The sequence below is a fragment of the Mirounga leonina genome, unplaced genomic scaffold (genome assembly GCF_011800145.1).
Source record: "Mirounga leonina isolate KUSES-001 unplaced genomic scaffold, KU_Mleo_1.0 Mir_166, whole genome shotgun sequence".
In the NCBI taxonomy this organism is placed as follows: Eukaryota; Metazoa; Chordata; class Mammalia; order Carnivora; family Phocidae; genus Mirounga; species Mirounga leonina.
The window spans coordinates 28,831,899-28,848,836 of NW_023270418.1; the positions used below are offsets into that span (position 1 = coordinate 28,831,899).

The following is a 16,938-nucleotide window of genomic DNA, read 5'->3' on the forward strand; positions in this document are numbered from 1 at the left end:
CCCCATGGCAGAATCAGACTCTGGAGAAAGAGCCCGACAAGCTGCACGTTTCCTATACATTCCAGACCATTCTCATGGCCACTCACTGAAGACCAAGAGCCACTGCTACTTCAAGTTTTCACAAGAGGAGTCCGTGCTGGACACCCATCACTTCCAGTGGCTTAGGAGGGCCCTCGTGTATAGACTGATGGATTCAAATGTTTGGAACCAGGTGCTGAGCTATGAACCGGCTGCCCTTGGGGACCTGGGTACATACTCCCATTTTGCATGGGCTGGCTGGAAGCCAGCAGCATAAACACCAGGGCTGCTGTGTCATCCCGCACCAGGCCCAGCCCCCACAAAGCAGCCTCCTACCCCCCGCACCCCACCCCCTTCTTCCATAGCTGTGAACCAACCTACTAACTGGATTCTGCCAGCCAATCACAGCCTGACTGACCCATGATGTCACCACCAGCCAATCAGGGCTCCTCACCAGCAGGGGCGGCCCGCTGTCGCCCTGAGAAAGGTGATGAGGTCTAAAGCAGTACCATCCTTTTTGGATAGGGACACTGAGGCCTAGGAAGGAGCAGAGGCCCACTAGGGTCACCGCACACAGGTGGCAGAGCCAGGACTAGAAGCCAGGGCTTCTGACTGTGGTCCAGTGTTCTTTCCAGTGCCCCCAGAGCTGCCAAAGCCCCATCAGGCCGGCCCGAGGCTCCGGCTTCTGACTGTGGTCCAGTGTTCTTTCCAGTGCCCCCAGAGCTGCCAAAGCCCCATCAGGCCGGCCTGCGGCTCCCACTGTGTAGCGCCAGACCAGGGCCTGGCCCCACTCCCCACAGCTCTCCCTGCAAGACCTCAGTGGTCAGAAACAGATCCTTCGAGGGGCGCCTGGGTGGCTCAGTTGTTAAGCATCTGCCTTCGCCTCAGGTCATGATCCCAGGGTCCTGGGATCGAGCCCCACATCCGGCTCCCAGCTCTGCGGGAGGCCTGCTTCTCCCTCTCCCACTCCCCCTGCTTGTGTTCCCTCTCCCACTCCCCCTGCTTGTGTTCCCTCTCTGGCTGTGTCTCTCTGTCAAATAAATAAATAAAATCTAAAAAAAAAAAAGGCATCATACAATATGTGGCCTTTAAAAAAAAAAAGAAAAGAAAAAACACACAGATCCTTCGATCTCCGTATTTGAGGGCCCAGAGAGAATGGCAGGATTGGGCCCATGGTGGAGGGGAGCTGCCCCAAATTCTAGCCCTCAGCTCAGCCCCCCCTCCACCCCCAGCACCGGCAGGAATTAGACGGGCCCTGGCCAGGCGGTGCCGGCCGCTGCTTAGGTGCAGATTATGAGAGGGGCCCAAACAAGGCTCCTTTGTGGAGGCCCTGGCTGAGGGAGTCAAGTGACCGCTTAACACACGCATGCGCTAAGTGCGGGCACTGGCCACAGGACCCCCAAGAGTCCCACTGGTGCAGTGGCCAGAACTGTTGTGGGATTGCCTGAGAAGACCGGAGCCCCTCTTGTGAGTAGGGGTCGGCCTGCCGAGGCTTTGAGGGCCTGCGGGGTGGACGGCGGTCCCCGCATTGGTGCGTGGGATGTACACCCACGGGCAGCATGTGTGCGTGGGGGGGGGGTTGGGGGGGGCACCTGTGCAAAGTCTCTGAGGTGGGAATGAGCTTGGTGTGCACGGGCCACAAAGCGGCTACTGCAGCCCCATCCGAGCAAGCAGGGAGAGGGCGGGTGTCAGTCATCGCTCCAAGAAGTTCTGCGCGAGCACCTCCTACGCGAGCACAGCAGAAGCTTCCATTTGCGGGAGGGAATGGTCAGTAAGCCAGCAGACGTCCTGCAAAATAGAATTTCAAGCAGAACAAGATACACACTGTGGACAGAAATCGACAAGATGCGGGGACAGAGAGTACCAGTGGCACTGGGATGCTATCTGCAGGGACAGTAGTTGGGAACACCCTTTCTGGGCAGATAGCCCGACGTGGGAATGAGCCATGCATTAGATGAGAAAGAGCATCCTCCAGGCAGAAGGATTAGCAAGTGGAAAGGCCCTGGGGTCCCTGCTCAGTAAACATTATTTGAGCATCTCTACCAGCCAGGCTCTGTTCTGGCATTGGAGACATGGCAGTGGACAAGACTGACCAGGCCCCTTACCCATCTTGCTCCAAGGTGGTCGTGGGTGTTTGGGGAGCTAAGATGGGCTCAGAACGCTGCCTGGCTCAGGGGACCACGCCCAGCGTGTGCACTTCGCTGTTGCTCTTGTCATTGCCTTTGTCATACAGCTTCGGGGCACAGACCTGTCTTCCCTGTCACGGCTGTGGGCAGCCCTGGGCTCGCTTCCCTGGCTTCCCACGTCCCACAGGCAGGAAGAGCCGAAAGGGCCCTTGAGGCCTCCTCATCCCCCTCCCAGTGTCCAGACAGGAAAGCTGAGGCCCAGAGCAGGGAAGGGTCCCGGCTAAGATCCCGCCTGGGGCCCACACAAGCCCCGAACAAGCCCCCCGTGAGTGTCTCTCCCTGTCTGCTAGGACCCAAGCCCACTCGCTGCAGTCCAGTGCCCGGCCATGACCGTCACCTACTCAAGCCAGGTGGCGAATGCCCGCTTAGGCTCCTTCTCTCGCCTGCTGCTGTGCTGGCGAGGCAGCATCTATAAGCTGCTCTACGGCGAGTTCCTCATCTTCCTGCTCAGCTACTACACCATCCGATTCATTTACAGGTGCAGGGGGAAAGGCTGGGGCCGGGGCCTGGGAGGGGGACAGCTGGGGCATGGCACAACTAGTCAGCCACGCAGGGGGCCAATGTACCAGAGCAGGCTAAGGCTGACCTGAGCTCCCGGCCAAGCCCTGGGGGCGGGGGCGGTGAGGGGGGTGGTGCGGCTGGAGGTTGGGGGCTGGGGAGGAGGTAAAAGGAGGCAGCCTGCAGGCTGGGAGTGTCTTTCCTCCAACCCAGGGAGAGGCCTCTGGAATCCAAGCCTCACCTGGTCCCACTCCGCCAGCCTGTTTTCCTGAATCCCGCACAAGCTCCCAGGTGCAGACCGTATTTTCCCCCCAATAAAAATGTTTACTTAAATAAAATATAGGAGAGATATAATCACAGAATATATGAAAGCATTTTGAATGGAAAAAGCATTAATGACTGAAATGGATTGAAAAACTATTAAATACAGAAAATTCTGGAATTCGTAATTACAAAACCAATAGTAAAGCACATTGGTTTTCTTTGGTTGTTACTCAGGCACCAATACACTTTAAAAAAAAAATTATTTTTTAGAGCTTTAAGTTGATAGTAAAATTGAGCAGAAGGTAGAGAGTGTCCGTATACCCCCTCGAACACACACAGCCGCCCCCACTCCCAATATGCCACAGCCAAGTGGCACATTTGTCATAATAGATGAACCCACATGGACACACCATTATCACCCAAAGCCCACAGTTTACACTAGGGTCCACTCTTGATGTTGTACATTCTATGGGTTTGGACAAATGGCATTATCTACCATTCTAGTATCATCCGGAGTAGTTTCACTGCCCTGAAAACCCTCTGTGCTCACCTATTCATCTCTCCCCACCACATGTTTTTTTTAAAGATCAAACACTCCTTGAACCTGCTTTCAAACTGTCCTTTGGATTCTTTAAAAGAGTCAATGGTACCTAAAAGTAACTCCTTGGGCAGGACCTTCCTCCTATACCTCACAGAAAACCTCCTGAGGGGCCTCTTACAGCCATGGAGCAGATGCCCCCTTGGGGTTTGGGGTTGCCAGAGAAGGAGTGGGACCTGGCTCAGGCCAGAGGAGAGGCCCCAGGCAGGGCCAGTGAAAGGGACAGGGAAGTGGTGGGGTAGCAAAGAGGCAGCCACACTCCTACCCTAGGCCTGGCTGGAGTCAGTACCGATCTCAGCCATGTCCTCCCAGTGTCTACACATCCCCCCCACCCCCCCACCCCCCAGGATGGCCCTCACGGACGAACAGCAGGTGATGTTTGAGAAACTGACTCTGTATTGCGACAGCTACATCCAGCTCATCCCCATTTCCTTCGTGCTGGGTGAGCTCCCCTTTCGGCGTGTCGGGATCCCAGTGGCTGCTCCAGGCTCCACACAGGTGGACTACGAGGAACTAGCTGGGGAGGGCCAGTGCCTCTCCGCAGTTCAGGGAAATGGGGAGACTGCAGCCAGACGGACTGAACTTAGACATTAGGAAGGACGTCCTGAGGTTAGCACTCAAGACCCCAGCTTCTGAGGGCAGCGCTGACGTCCCTGGAGCCTCTGAGCAGGAGGGGAGGGGTCTGTCTGGCAGATTCCTGGGATAGGCAGGGGGCCCCCAGGAGAGAGAACTCAGGCTCTTGCGCCTTCATGCGGGGCTCTGATGGTCTTCCCCTACTCAGCGCCTTCCAGGAGGGTCGGGGCTGGGTCTGCTCCCCATCACAAAGATGGAGAAACCGAGGCACCGCCCTCGCTTGGCTCTGGCCGCAGCCTGGGCCCTCGCCCCCCCTCCCCCGCCTCTCCTGCCCAGGCTTCTACGTGACGCTGGTCGTGACCCGCTGGTGGAACCAGTACGAGAACCTGCCGTGGCCCGACCGCCTTATGAACCTGGTGTCGGGCTTGGTGGAGGGCAAGGACGAGCAAGGCCGGCTGCTGCGGCGCACGCTCATCCGCTACGCCAACCTGGGCAACGTGCTCATCCTGCGCAGCGTCAGCGCCGCGGTCTACAAGCGCTTTCCCAGCTCCCAGCACCTGGTGAAAGCAGGTGGGCGGGGCCGGCGGGGCCCGGGGCGGGGCCAGGAGCGGGCCCGGGCGGGGCCGGAGCAGATGGGTGGAGCCAGAGGCCTCCAGCCTGAAGATTGGGTGGGGCCAGGAGCGGGGTGGGGTCGAGACCTCGTCGCATTGGGCGGGGCGGAGTCGGGGGCCTGAAGATGGGTGGGAGCGAGGCCCGGAACCGCGCGGGAGCATAGGGGTTTGAGATAGGGTTAAGGACCCTTGAGGGATGAGGGAAGAGTGGGGACGGAGGGCCGGGGGCGGGGCCTTGGGAACTGGTGAGAAAGTACCGGTCGGCCTCCCTCTGCCCTTTCCCGTCCAGGTCTACAGTTTTCAGTCTGCATTTCTGTGACCTCCGTCTCTGACCTTTCCTGCCCTGGTCCTGGTTAGTAAGACAGACCCTTCTCACGTGCTCAGGCCAGAACAGCACGTAGTGGGCACTCAGTAATTATCTGTTGAAAGAGGATGGCAAAGGAGCTCCGCGGTCCCAGTGAACTTGGGCCTAAATCCTGGGGTTCGGCAAGGCCTGGCCACCCCTGCCAGCCATCCGTTCTGCGGGCTCCCCCACCCACTGCCTTCTTCACTCCACCCCGCAGGCTTTATGACCCCGGCGGAACGCAAGCACTTGGAAAAGTTGAGCTTGCCTCACAACACGTTCTGGGTGCCCTGGGTGTGGTTTGCCAACCTGTCAATGAAGGCGTGGATTGGAGGTCGAATCCGGGATCCTGTCCTGCTCCAGAGCCTGCTAGACGTGAGCTCACTACACAGATGGGGCTGATGCAGAGTGGGGACGGTTGTGGCCCACGTGGAACAGTTTCCTACAAGGACAAGGCTTGAGGCTTTTCCTAGAACCTGCCTTGGGATTGTAGGATTTTGACCAGCAGGATTCCACCACCCACGGTGGCCCCTCCCCCAAATTCCCCTCCCATTTCCTCTCTAAAGGGAGCCTCTGAGATCCTGGCTCCTCCTTTTTGACAGATGAGGAGGCTGAGGCGCAGAGAGGTTAAGTGAGCTGCCCCTGACCACATAGCCAGGGCTGGACCATGAGCGCCAGACCCTGGTACCTGGGGAAGTGCTGAGGTTGAGCCTGGGAGAGCAGATGGTGGTCAGAAAGCCAACCCTCCCTTCTGCTCCCCAGGAGATGAACATCTTGCGTACTCAGTGTGGACACCTGTTTGCCTACGACTGGATCAGTATCCCGCTGGTGTACACGCAGGTGAGGACCAGGCCGGGGAAGCTGCCCCTTGGGAAAACGGGGGGACTGGGAGGACTCAGGAAACAGCCTGCGGTGGGAAGGGCTCACTTAGGGGCTTAGAGGCTCACCCTGGGAGTTAGGTCTGGACTTTGCAGATTCTCTCTAGTGACAAGTTTAAAGAGTCCAGGCTTCTGCCTGGTTCAGTGGAGGGAATGTGAATATCCCCATTTTTTTTATTTATTTATTTATTTATTTATTTATTTATTTATTTATTTTTAAAAGATTTTATTTATTTGCCAGAGAGAGAGGGAGAGGACAAGCAGGGGGAGTGGCAGGCAGAGGGAGAAGCAGGCTCCTTGCTAAGCAAGGAGCCCGATGTGGGACTCGATCCCAGGACCCTGAGATCATGACCTGAACAGACACTTAACCATCTGAGCCACCCAGGCGCCCCGAATATCCCCATTTTAAAGAGATCGCAGAGACCCAAAGTCATAGGGCTGTGCGAATCAGAGCAAGGCCTCGTCCTCCCAGCCTGGGGAGCTTCCTGACCCTAGGTCCCCAGCCAGCCCATTTCTGCTGCCACCCTCCTTTCCCTCCCAGGTGGTGACCGTGGCTGTGTACAGCTTCTTCCTGGCTTGCCTGATTGGGCGGCAGTTCCTGAACCCAGCCAAAGCCTACCCTGGCCACGAGCTGGACCTCGTTGTACCTGTCTTCACATTCCTGCAGTTCTTCTTCTACGCCGGCTGGCTGAAGGTGAGATTCTCTGCGGCAAGACCGGCTGTGATCGTGGCTAGAAGGGTCATGGCCGGCCAGGAAAGGAGAGTCTCAAATGTGGAACGTCGGGTACTGGGCCCGCACTACGACCCTCTGGTCTGCTCCTTCCCCGTGTCTTTACATATGAAGAAACTGAGACCCAGAGAGGAGTGGGACCCACCTGAGGCCAGTGTCTGATCCCAGTGCTTCACCCGAGGCCAGACGGATACAGGGAAAGTGCAGTTGTCAAACCATTTGCTGTGCCCCCTCAAGGGAATGTTCCCCAAATGTTTGTCCAGAACGAGGGAAATGCATGGAATAAGAATAGCAGTGTCGGGCGCCTGGGTGGCTCAGTTGGTTAAGCGACTGCCTTTGGCTCAGGTCATGATCCCAGGGCCCTGGGATCGAGTCCCACATCGGGCTCCTGGCTCAGCGGGGAGCCTGCTTCTCCCTCTGACCCTCTCCTCTCTCATGCTGTTTCCCTCTTGCTCGCTCTCTAATAAATAAATAAATAAATAAAATCTTAAAAAAAAAAAAGAATAACAGTGTCAGGGGCGCCTGGGTGGCTCAGTCGTTAAGCGTCCGCCTTCGGCTCAGGTCGTGATCCCGGGGTCCTGGGATCGAGCCCCGCATCGGGCTCCCTGCTCGGCAGGAAGCCTGCTTCTTCCTCTCCCACTCCCCCTGCTTGTGTTCCCTCTCTCGCTGTGTCTCTCTGTCAAATAAATAAAATCTTAAAAAAAAAAAAAGAATAGCAGTGTCAGGCCTTGTTGGTGAGGCAACTCCTCACTGTCCCCAGCGATTAGGCTCTGGTCCCAAATTTGTCCCCTCTGCTTAAAACAAAAGTCCTAACGCTAACTACCCCAGCCCCCACCCTTTCAAGGCAGATTAGCACCACCTCTCCTTACTCAAGATATCCATCTGTGATGCAGGCTGGGGTGGGGGGCCCCCATCCCCACCCCAAGTGTCTTTTCTAAGTATTCCTCCCACTACATCCAGGGCTCTTCCTAATAAGAGTTCTAAACAACACAGTTTTCTCTCCATCTCTTTATCTTTCCTCTGTTTCTCAGCCACTCTCTGTCTCTTCCTTTTTTCCTTTATTTTTTGGTAAGTGGTGGTGATGGTAGGTTGCCCCCTCCCTCCCTCTCATCCATGTTTCACATGTGTGTGAAACACACACACACAGATACTCCCTCCTTATCCGCACCCTCATCCCTGCGGTCATCTTCGGTTTCTACAGCTCAAACCAGATCACACCATTTTTCTCCTCGCAATTCCCTAGTGGCTTACAGGATGTCTCTCGAACCCTTAGTGCAGCCCCTCACCACTGCGGAGATTTGTCAGGGGACTTCTGAGGTTAGTGCCAGGACTCGGCCTGCCTGGGCCACCCTTTAATTGAGCACAGCCTCCAACATCTCTCTCTCTTGCGTTGAAAATCATGAATATATAAATTAGTGTTTGAAGACTTGAATGAGTAAATGAACGAATGCATAGAATTATGGAACTCCAGGGGCGCCTGGGTGGCTCAGATGGTTAAGCATCTGCCTCAGCTTAGGTCATGGTCCCAGGATCCTGGGATCGAGCCCCGCATCAGGCTCCCTGCTCCGCGGGAAGCCTGCTTCTCCCTCTCCCACTCCCCCTGCTTGTGTTCCCTCTCTCGCTGTGTCTCTCTCTGTCAAATAAATAAATAAAATCTTTAAAAAAAAAAAAAAAGAATTATGGAACTCCAGGGAAGATACAGTGAGGGGAGGGACTAGTGCTGACTGTGTGAGTGACAGGCTCAAGGACAGCTCTGGGTGTTCAGGGAGCAACAGGCTCAGGAGAGGAGCTTGGGCTCAGTGTCCTGAAGGGAAGGGGACTGTGTGCAGGTGCCTATGAGTGTGGGTGGCTGGAGCCCTTACATACTGGCTTTGGAGATGGTGGTCAGGCAGGAGGGGCATCTTGGGGGGCATGGAAAGAGCAGGAGCCAAAGTTCAAGGGCAGGGAGCAAGGCTGCAGGGAGTCTACCTGAGGACTTCAGAGCCTCACCTCTCCCCAAGGTGGCAGAGCAACTCATCAACCCATTTGGAGAGGATGATGATGACTTTGAGACCAACTGGATTGTCGACAGGAGCTTGCAGGTATTTGGGAGCCTGTCCTGTGGACCTTCCCTGAACTGGACCCAAGGAGGGGACCCCACAGTTCTGTAGGGAGACCCCACAGTGAGTTGCCCCCCCCACCTCCCAGACAACCATTCACTCACGGGATTCTCACCCCAACTTTTGAGGTCGCAGATAGGCATCAGTCTCTCCGTTTCACAAGTAGGGAAACCGAGGCCCAGAGAGAGGGAAGTGACCTTTCCAGGTCATCTAGCAAGATCACGGTCCCGCTTGGGCTGTCCTTTCTGTTGGACTTCTCCTTCTGTACCTGGCAACCAGGTGTCCCTGTTGGCTGTGGACGAGATGCACCAGGACCTGCCCCCGATGGAGCGGGATATGTACTGGAATGAGCCAGAACCACAACCCCCCTACACAGCTGCTTCTGCCCAGTCTCGTCGAGCCTCCTTTTTAGGCTCCACCTTCAACATCAGGTGAGCAGTGCCAGGGAACCACTTTGGTGGGTAGAAAAGCCTACGCACAAGAACTTGAAAAAGCACTAGTTAATAAATATTGGATGCATGCTAGGTGCTGAGAACTCCACTAAGCTCTTTATATAAACTTTTTCTTCCCAATAACCCTGGTTTGGTATCTCCAGTTTTCAGATGATTAAGTCCAAGTTCAGAGAGGTTAAATAGGTTGCCCAGCCCAGGGTCACATAGTTAGCAAGCAGCGCATGTGGACCAGGCATGGCTACTTCTACCTCCACACCCTTAATCCTTACCTTGTACTGCTTAGTAACTCCTAAAGTTATAAGGGCTTTTAGGTACCTCCAGCCAAAGCCCCCCATGTCCAGAGTTGGAAAATGAGGCCCAGAGAAAGAAGGGACTTACTCAAGGGCTGACAGTGATCAGTGATGCGGTTGGAATGTCAGAGCCTGGTCCAGAACTACATTTTCTGATAGACCAGGATGTTTAGATGGAGAGTGAAGCGGGGGCGGGGGGTCCCTGGGATGGGGGCGGGGCAAGCATGTGCCAGCAAAAGGATGATTCATCACAGGTACCTTCTGGGTAGATTCTGGGCTAGAGTACAGGCCTCAAGTCACCCACAGAGGCCAAACTTTCCTGCACATGGGTCCCGTTTCCCTGATTTGGTCTGATTCCCTTGTGAGCTGGAGCTCGGCCACAGTGGCCTGAAGGGCCATCCCAGAGAGCCCTTGCTCCCCTGTAGGGCGGTGGAGGGGACTTTGGAGAGTCCTCTGTGTGTCAGGGTCCATACCATTCAGGTTTTCTTCCACAGAATTAAGCAGTTTTCTTTCAAAAATGAAATACCCTACTAAGCCATAATTTGAATTAGCTAGAGTCCCTAGTGGGTGTGAGGAAGGTTCGAAAAAGTGATCAAATGAAGGATGGAGGCTTGCCTAGGTCAGAAACATTTCTGGAAGTTGCCTTTGTTTATTTTTAAAAGATTTTTATTTATTTGAGAGAGAGAGAGTGAACGAAGAGGGAGAGCACAAGGGGTGGGGAAGGGAGGCAGAGGGAGAAGCAGACTCCTCGCTGAGCAGGGACCCTGATGTGCGGGGCTCGATCTCAGGATCCCGGGATCATGACCTGAGCCGAAGGCAGATGCTTAACCGACTGAGCCACCCAGGTGCCCCTGAAGTTGCTTTTGAATTCCTTATGGTCTGTGCTCTAGCAGCTGAGGGTTGGGTGGGAACAGAGGATACTAATACATAGACCTTGTCTCTAAGGAACAATTTAGTGAGGGGGCTCAAACCCGAGGCCCAAACTCTGACACAAGGTACAAGGTACTAGATGCCTGGGAAAGAGCCAGAACATAGAACAGAGCCCACCTCTGGCCTGGGAGGTGGCCTCCAGGTGGACCCAGAGCTGGGCCTCGAAGCATGGGGAGAATGTGGACACAGGCAAGGACAGGCCACATTCTGGGCTAATGGGCTTTCTCCTGCCGAGTAAAGGCTTTGGGCTCCCGGGAAGCCACACTTCTTTGTGGATGCTGCTCCCCAGCTGGAACCACAAACCCCTGGCCTACCCAGAGTCACTCCTGGGCCTCATCTGACCCACCACACACGGGGACCAGTAGTTCAGGTCGCTTGGAGGGAGGGATGTTAAGGAGAAGATGTGCCAGGCTAGGGAGTTTAGTGAACGTGGGCAAGAGGGAGCCACAGAACAGTGAGGTGAGCTGGGCTGGGAAGGAGTAAGAGGACAGTGCGGTACAGGATGGGTCGGGGGAGAGGTGAGTCCAGGCATTGTGAGGAACACTGTGTGTCCTTGGCTTTGGGCCAAAAGGAGGGAAAAGAGGGGGTAAAAGTCAAGTCCGGCTTTGGTCTTTTGTCCCCTATTTAACCCTGAGTCTCATGCTTCTTTCCAGTATGCATAAGGAAGACATGGAGGAGGAGGGCACTCACACTGGCATCATTGGCCGCTTCCTAGGGCTACAGTCCCATGACCACCATCCCCCCAGGACGAACTCAAAGACCAAACTACTGTGGTCCAAGAAAGAAGGCCTTCTCCATGAGGGCCAGCCCACGAAACTTGGGGGTGCCAGGCAGAACTCTAGGGACCAAGAAGACAGCAAGGCCTGGAAGATTAAGGAGGAGGATGCTTTCGAGACTGCTGCACTGTACGGGAGGTCAGGCTACCACAGTGCCCCACAGACACCCCTCAGCCACACACCTATGATCTTCCCACCTGGACAGTCAGCACCCTCAAGCCTTCGCAGAATCTCGGGCATAGATGGCGCTGTCAAAGACCAAAGCCTACAACCTGTGACTCCAGGGACAAAGACCAGTTTTGAATTGCTCTCAGATAGTATCGGGTCCTCAGCAGAGGACCCAGAATCGGGTCACACGAAGAGGAAAACTGTTGAGTTTAACCTGACGGGCACGTCGGAGACCCCTGAACATCATCTTGGAGAATCACATTTGGACCAGTCAACTAACTTACACAGTGTACTCAAAGGTCACGAGGATCCCTATTGGGCCTTGGAAAACAGGTCTGTCTTCTACCTTAACCTGGGTCAATTCACCTGCCCCCCTCCCATATGGGTGGGAAATACCACCACCTTCCCTTGCTGTGATTCTACCCTTCTTCCACCTTCCTGGGAGCCCATTTTCCTATGGTCCCATCACTGCCAGAGCAGGCTGGACTTACATCCAGCATTGGCTTGGGGCACACACCTGGCCACCTCAGCAAGGGACCACTGATTCACGCTCTTTTCCCAGTGTAATGCACGCTCCATTTCACCGGAGCCTGACATCATCACTAGGAAGAGCTCCCTGGGTCCCAGGTGAAGGAAGGTGAGGTTGCACTGACAGGAACTGCCACACTTTTAAGTGGTCACGTTATTCCTGGACCCAGCTCACTTTGAGTAGCAGATGCAAAACCGAGGCAGAGCTAGGGGCTCTGGGCTGTACCCCAAGAACTCCACTCACTGCCCAGGCAAAGCTCAGAGAGAGTGTATGAACACTCCCCCATAACTTCTCAGCAATCCTGAAGTACTTCTGGAAAGCGTTAGACTCCCGGGAACTGGCAGATGGTTAAGGTGAGGGCATCCAGGTCCCTTGGGGTATCTCACTGCTTTGGGGTACTCATCAAAGACTTTTTTTTTTTTAAAGATTTTATTTATTTGAGAGAGAGTGAGAGAGAGCACAAGAGGGGGGGAGCGGGAGAGGGAGCAGCAGACTCCCTGCTCAGCAGGGAGCCTGATGCGGACCCGATCCAGGGACTCCGGGATCATGACCCGAGCCGAAGGCCATCGCTCAACCAACTGAGCCACCCAGGCACCCTCATCAAAGACTTGACATAAATGTGCTCTTCATGCCTCCTTGGGGTCAATCCACAGGGGTCACAAAACCATTTCCCTACATTCTGGATTTCACCCAGTTAAATCAACCCTACCTCCCCCCCCTCCCCCACCACCCCCATCATGTGAGAACTCCACTTCCTGTTTTCTAGATTCTCAGTCCCTTCTGTGGTCAAAAAGTTGTTTTAGATCTAGACAGAAACTTCTACAAATCACTGCAGTTTGTCTGGGAACGGACATTAATGTAGTTGTTAGCAAGGAGAGATGGCTCTTCAGTCTCCTGACACCACTCACTGATTTTAGGGGTCCTAACCTTTGCCCTAACTCCAACTATTTTAGTATTGAAATGAAGATTGTCTTCCATACGCACACTGAAAACTTTCTCCAATTCTCTCTAGGGACGAAGCACATTCTTAGCCCGTTTCCCAAGGGGGGGACACTTCACCGGCCTGGTCCTACCTGCATGTACACCAGCAGGACACTGATCCAGTCTGTCACGCAGCTGTCCACACTGAAGAATGTGTTCGTAAGGACAGCTTTAAATGGTTAGCTTATTGGGTAAGAAGATCCATGGTTTCAGGGCTACTTAAGCCTTTAAATGCCTTTTGTACATAAAAATTGTATGAGAAGCTGGAATGAACCACTGGAAACCTGTAATTCAAAACATCCAGTTCAGAATCAGGAGTCCTTAAGTCCTGTCTGAATTCAACACACCCAGCCTTGGTATCTTTTCCAAACTAAGGACTTTTTAATAAATACAAATCCTCCTAGGCATTTCATTTTGATTATTGTGGTTCAACTATAGCACTTGAACAGATTGCAAAGATGACCTAGATACATTTCTAGCCCATCCCACAAACTCAAAAAACAACAGCTGGGTACCAAATTACTTTATTTGAAGAATGGTACAAATGAAAGAAGTTAAGTAGATGTTTTGGTACAACTTATAGAAAAGGTAAAGGTAACCCCAACATGCATGCACTGCCTTGGTGACGAGGGTAGTCACCCTTGTGGCTATGGGAAGACAGCCTAAGGCTTAGCTCTCACTATCACTGTTTCCCAAGGTGTGCTTGTCAAAGAGATACTCTGCCATGCCAGATTCGGGAGCCCCCATCTTGCGCAGGTTGGTTACGTGGTCACCCAATTCTTTGATGGATTTCACCTGCTCATTCAGGTAATGAGTCTCAATGAAGTCACACAACTAGAAAACAGAATGGGGAAGAACGTTAATGGTAAGTTTTCCCAGCCCCTAAGAGGCAAATGACTTCCTCCATTCGCTCCCAGATTGCCAATACTTACATGGGGGTCACTTTTATCAGTGGCCAGTTTGTGCAGTTCCAGTAGTGACTGATTCACGCTCTTCTCCAAGTGTAATGCACACTCCATTGCATTCAGCCCATTCTCCCAATCATCACGGTCTGGTTTCTGAATGAGAAGACGTCACATCAATGCATCTGCAGCCTCTACCAATTAATCCACAAGTTAGCAAGCACCTAACATGTAACCACTGCGCTTTGGCAAAAGGGACATCCAAGTTTCTCCAAAGGTTTCAAATTTAACATCCTTGCCCATTACCGTTCGCCTCTTTTAGCTGAGATGGTCGGCCTAAAAAAGCAAAGAAGCCAAAAGTACCCTCACTTTAGAAGGGCAACCGCTAGTTTGAGTGGTTTCTGACACCTGAGGACTGCTAGATCATGAAGCAGGGGATTTCTAGGTTCTTTTGTTCACCTTGATATCCTGAAGGAAGATTCGGCCACCTCGTTGGTTCTGCAGCTTCATCAGTTTCTCAGCATGCTCCCTCTCCTCATGAGATTGGTGAAGAAAATATTTGGCAAAGTTCTTCAAAGCCACATCATCGCGGTCAAAGTAGTAAGACTGGAAGAGAACATGAACATGTTCTGTTAAAAGGCACTCTGCCACCTAGCCTTTCTTTCTGAAGGGGTCTGTGCTGGAGACCAGATGGGGGGGCAGGCTGTGTTCCTGGACTGAACACAACACTAATTAGTCTGTACTCTAAAACACAAAAACAAGACTTGGTCCTTGGAACAACTAAGTTTACTACAAGGAACCTTTAGAACTATCATAGGCAACTGCCCCCAGCATGGGATTTCTTAAGGCTCTGTATTTGCGCCAAGTTCTTCCAGCCAGTTGTCAAATTCGTTTGGAGAGGATGTGGGAGTATTTACCCTGTACAAATAGTGCCTTCTCTCCCTACTGCCTGATTCACCCATGTTAAAACATGAGCTTGCCGGTTTACAGCTTTAATTTGTAAAATTAACCCATCAGGCAAGGTGACAAATGTCGGCAATGCTAATGTATAAAGAAATTGCCAGCAGAAGGCAAAAAATCTGATTCAGTTTTTAGGCACTTGCTGTATGTATTCAGGTGTTCCTGAAATAGAATGGCAGTGGGGGAAGTCCAGGCCTGTTTTCAAATCCATCTGTAACTTGTCTATTCTTGGATAATTTGTACAGTCGTAAGACAATTCTAAGTAAAACTCCCACCACACCGCCTAAAAATAGGATTTTGGAAAACGGATTCCATCGATCAGTGCATGGAAAAATTCTTTGCCCAGTAACCGCTGGTGTAGTTTATCCAAAAACCAAGCGTTCAATTAGCGGGCCACAGCTCTCAGGCACAAAAAGGATAAAGAAGTGCCGGAGGCGAAAGGACGGATGACTAAGACAACTGTGTCCGCAGAACGGGAGATGTCCATGCTTCAATTCAAGTGGAACTGAGAGATAAGCAACAGAGGGGTGGCGATTGCTGCTCGGAGAATGGTCGGCCCGTGGGAGATAAGCCACTTAGCACCAGCTCCCCCCACCACCCCAGTTGCTATTCGATACCATTTCCCAGCAGGCTCCGCCATTACCCGGGGCGGGGGGGGGGGACGGGGGCTGGACCACTTCGCCCCCATTACCGAAGCAAACGGAGGGCCCCAGGATCACGTGATTGATGCAGAGAAAGGGATGGAAACGCAAAAACCCACTTTCCTAAATGCAGGGCTGTACAGGTTGCAACCGCTCCACCTCGGGGATTCCGAGAAAACTACGCTCTCTTTAAATATAGAGCGGTGCGCAGAGGCGGCCCTTGCCTAACAGGGAACCTTCCCAGAGGGCAGCGGGAAAGGGCGAGCTGGCCAGAATTTCTGCGCAAGCCCTGGGAGACCTCGAGCGGCGTCCATCTTCCAGCAGGACGCGCGGAGGCGGGAGAGCCGCGCGTTAGCCACACCCCCGCCCCGCCGCCCCGGGAGGCCGCCCCCGCCCGCGGGCCGGCGCTCACCATGGACAGGTAGACGTAGGAGGCGTAGAGCTCCAGGTTGATCTGGCGGTTGATGGCGGCCTCCGAGTCCTGGTGGTAGTTCTGGCGCACCTGCGAGGGGGACGCGGTCGTCATGGCGGCGGCTGAGAAGAGGCGGCGGCGAGCGGCGGCTGCGCGGCGCTGGAGCGGCGGCGGGGGCCTTGGAGCGGTCCGAGGGCGCTATGAGGAGATGGCGGAGGGCTGGCTCTGAACGGCCGGCCGGGGTGGGGGACGAGCGCCGGGTTCCGTCCAAGCACTGTTGAAGCAGGAACCCGCGGCGACTCTCGGCGGAGACTGTGGCGCAGACGACTGCGACCCCGTACTTATAGCGGGATCGGGCGTCAGGCTCCCTCCGGCCAATCAAGCCGCCTGCCCGCCGTGCCGAGCCCCGCCTCTTCCGGTGGGCGCGCGGCCCCCGCCTCGGGGGCGGTGGGGGAGGGGCGGCGCCGCCGGGGGAGGCCGCGCGTGTCCCGCAGCGCGTAGGGCCCGGTGGGCGTCCTGGCGCGCCCTGGAGGTGGGGCCGTAGGGAAGACGTGGGGACGGGCGCAAAGTCCAGCCCCGAGCCCTGCGCCCAGGGCGCCCTGGGTCTCGGAACAGCCGGGAAGCGGCGCTGGCCCCGGGGGCGTCGGGGCGAGTCTGAGCCCCCGCGGGGGCGCCCCGCGAGACTCTTGGCCAAGGGCATGTTAACAGTCCGAGCGGTAGGGCAGCAGTTCCCACCCCCGAGGTGATTTCCTCGCCCCGCAAATTGTTAAGTGGAAACGTGGGCCCTAGGAGGTCGTGTGAGTCAGAGGTGGAGCTGGAAAAGGGTTCACTTTCTCTTCCTCAGGGTCTAGCTAGGACCAAAACGCGGGCGCAGTGCCCCCCCCCCCGGTCCCCGTTGTCCCCCGCCCCTCCGACTCTGGCGACCCCGTCCGCCTTTGGCTGAAAGCAAATATGGCTCCTTGTGCAGCTTATACAACAAAGGCTGGGCGGACCGTGTTTCCCGAGAGACACGGAGAGCGCCTTCCCGGAGGGAGTCTTGGGGGTGAGCCACCTGGGCTTCTGAGAAAATCGGGAGAACGGGGGTTAGAAAAGAAAGGAG

General features: G+C 54.6%; 2 protein-coding genes across 3 annotated transcripts; one reads left to right on the plus strand and one right to left on the minus strand.

The window, feature by feature from the left end:
- The first annotated feature begins 2,530 nt into the window (after positions 1 to 2,530).
- Positions 2,531 to 11,967, plus strand: BEST1 (bestrophin 1). Of its 2 annotated transcripts, XM_035012998.1 has the most exons (9): positions 2,531 to 2,682; positions 3,912 to 4,006; positions 4,474 to 4,707; positions 5,312 to 5,466; positions 5,854 to 5,931; positions 6,511 to 6,663; positions 8,700 to 8,780; positions 9,078 to 9,229; positions 11,124 to 11,967. In XM_035012998.1, exons 1-9 carry the CDS (start codon positions 2,531 to 2,533, stop codon positions 11,956 to 11,958), a joined length of 1,935 nt encoding a protein of 644 aa, XP_034868889.1. In that variant the 3' UTR covers positions 11,959 to 11,967. The 2 variants fall into 2 exon arrangements, with proteins under 2 accessions (XP_034868889.1, XP_034868890.1); XM_035012999.1 differs by lacking the exons at positions 2,531 to 2,682; positions 3,912 to 4,006; positions 4,474 to 4,707 and adding an exon at positions 4,976 to 5,100.
- A 1,465-nt stretch (positions 11,968 to 13,432) lies between these two features.
- Positions 13,433 to 16,204, minus strand: FTH1 (ferritin heavy chain 1). The gene is made up of 4 exons (XM_035013000.1): positions 15,840 to 16,204; positions 14,286 to 14,432; positions 13,857 to 13,982; positions 13,433 to 13,758 (listed from the first exon to the last, which is right to left on the minus strand). Exons 1-4 carry the CDS (start codon positions 15,951 to 15,953, stop codon positions 13,594 to 13,596), a joined length of 552 nt encoding a protein of 183 aa, XP_034868891.1. The 5' UTR covers positions 15,954 to 16,204; the 3' UTR covers positions 13,433 to 13,593.
- Positions 16,205 to 16,938: the final 734 nt, after the last annotated feature.

What these genes read in the sequence shown, in the direction of transcription:
- BEST1 (XM_035012998.1), top strand. Translation starts at nt 2,531, where the DNA reads ATGACCGTCACCTACTCAAGCCAGGTGGCGAATGCCCGCTTAGGCTCC. An exon ending in CCAGCACCTGGTGAAAGCAG is followed by an intron (nt 4,708 to 5,311) that starts GTGGGCGGGGCC and finishes TCCACCCCGCAG; the next exon opens with GCTTTATGACCCCGGCGGAA. An exon ending in TCCCGCTGGTGTACACGCAG is followed by an intron (nt 5,932 to 6,510) that starts GTGAGGACCAGG and finishes TTTCCCTCCCAG; the next exon opens with GTGGTGACCGTGGCTGTGTA.
- FTH1 (XM_035013000.1), bottom strand. Translation starts at nt 15,953, where the DNA reads ATGACGACCGCGTCCCCCTCGCAGGTGCGCCAGAACTACCACCAGGAC. An exon ending in CCTACGTCTACCTGTCCATG is followed by an intron (nt 14,433 to 15,839) that starts GTGAGCGCCGGC and finishes GTTCTCTTCCAG; the next exon opens with TCTTACTACTTTGACCGCGA. An exon ending in TCTTCCTTCAGGATATCAAG is followed by an intron (nt 13,983 to 14,285) that starts GTGAACAAAAGA and finishes CTTCTCATTCAG; the next exon opens with AAACCAGACCGTGATGATTG.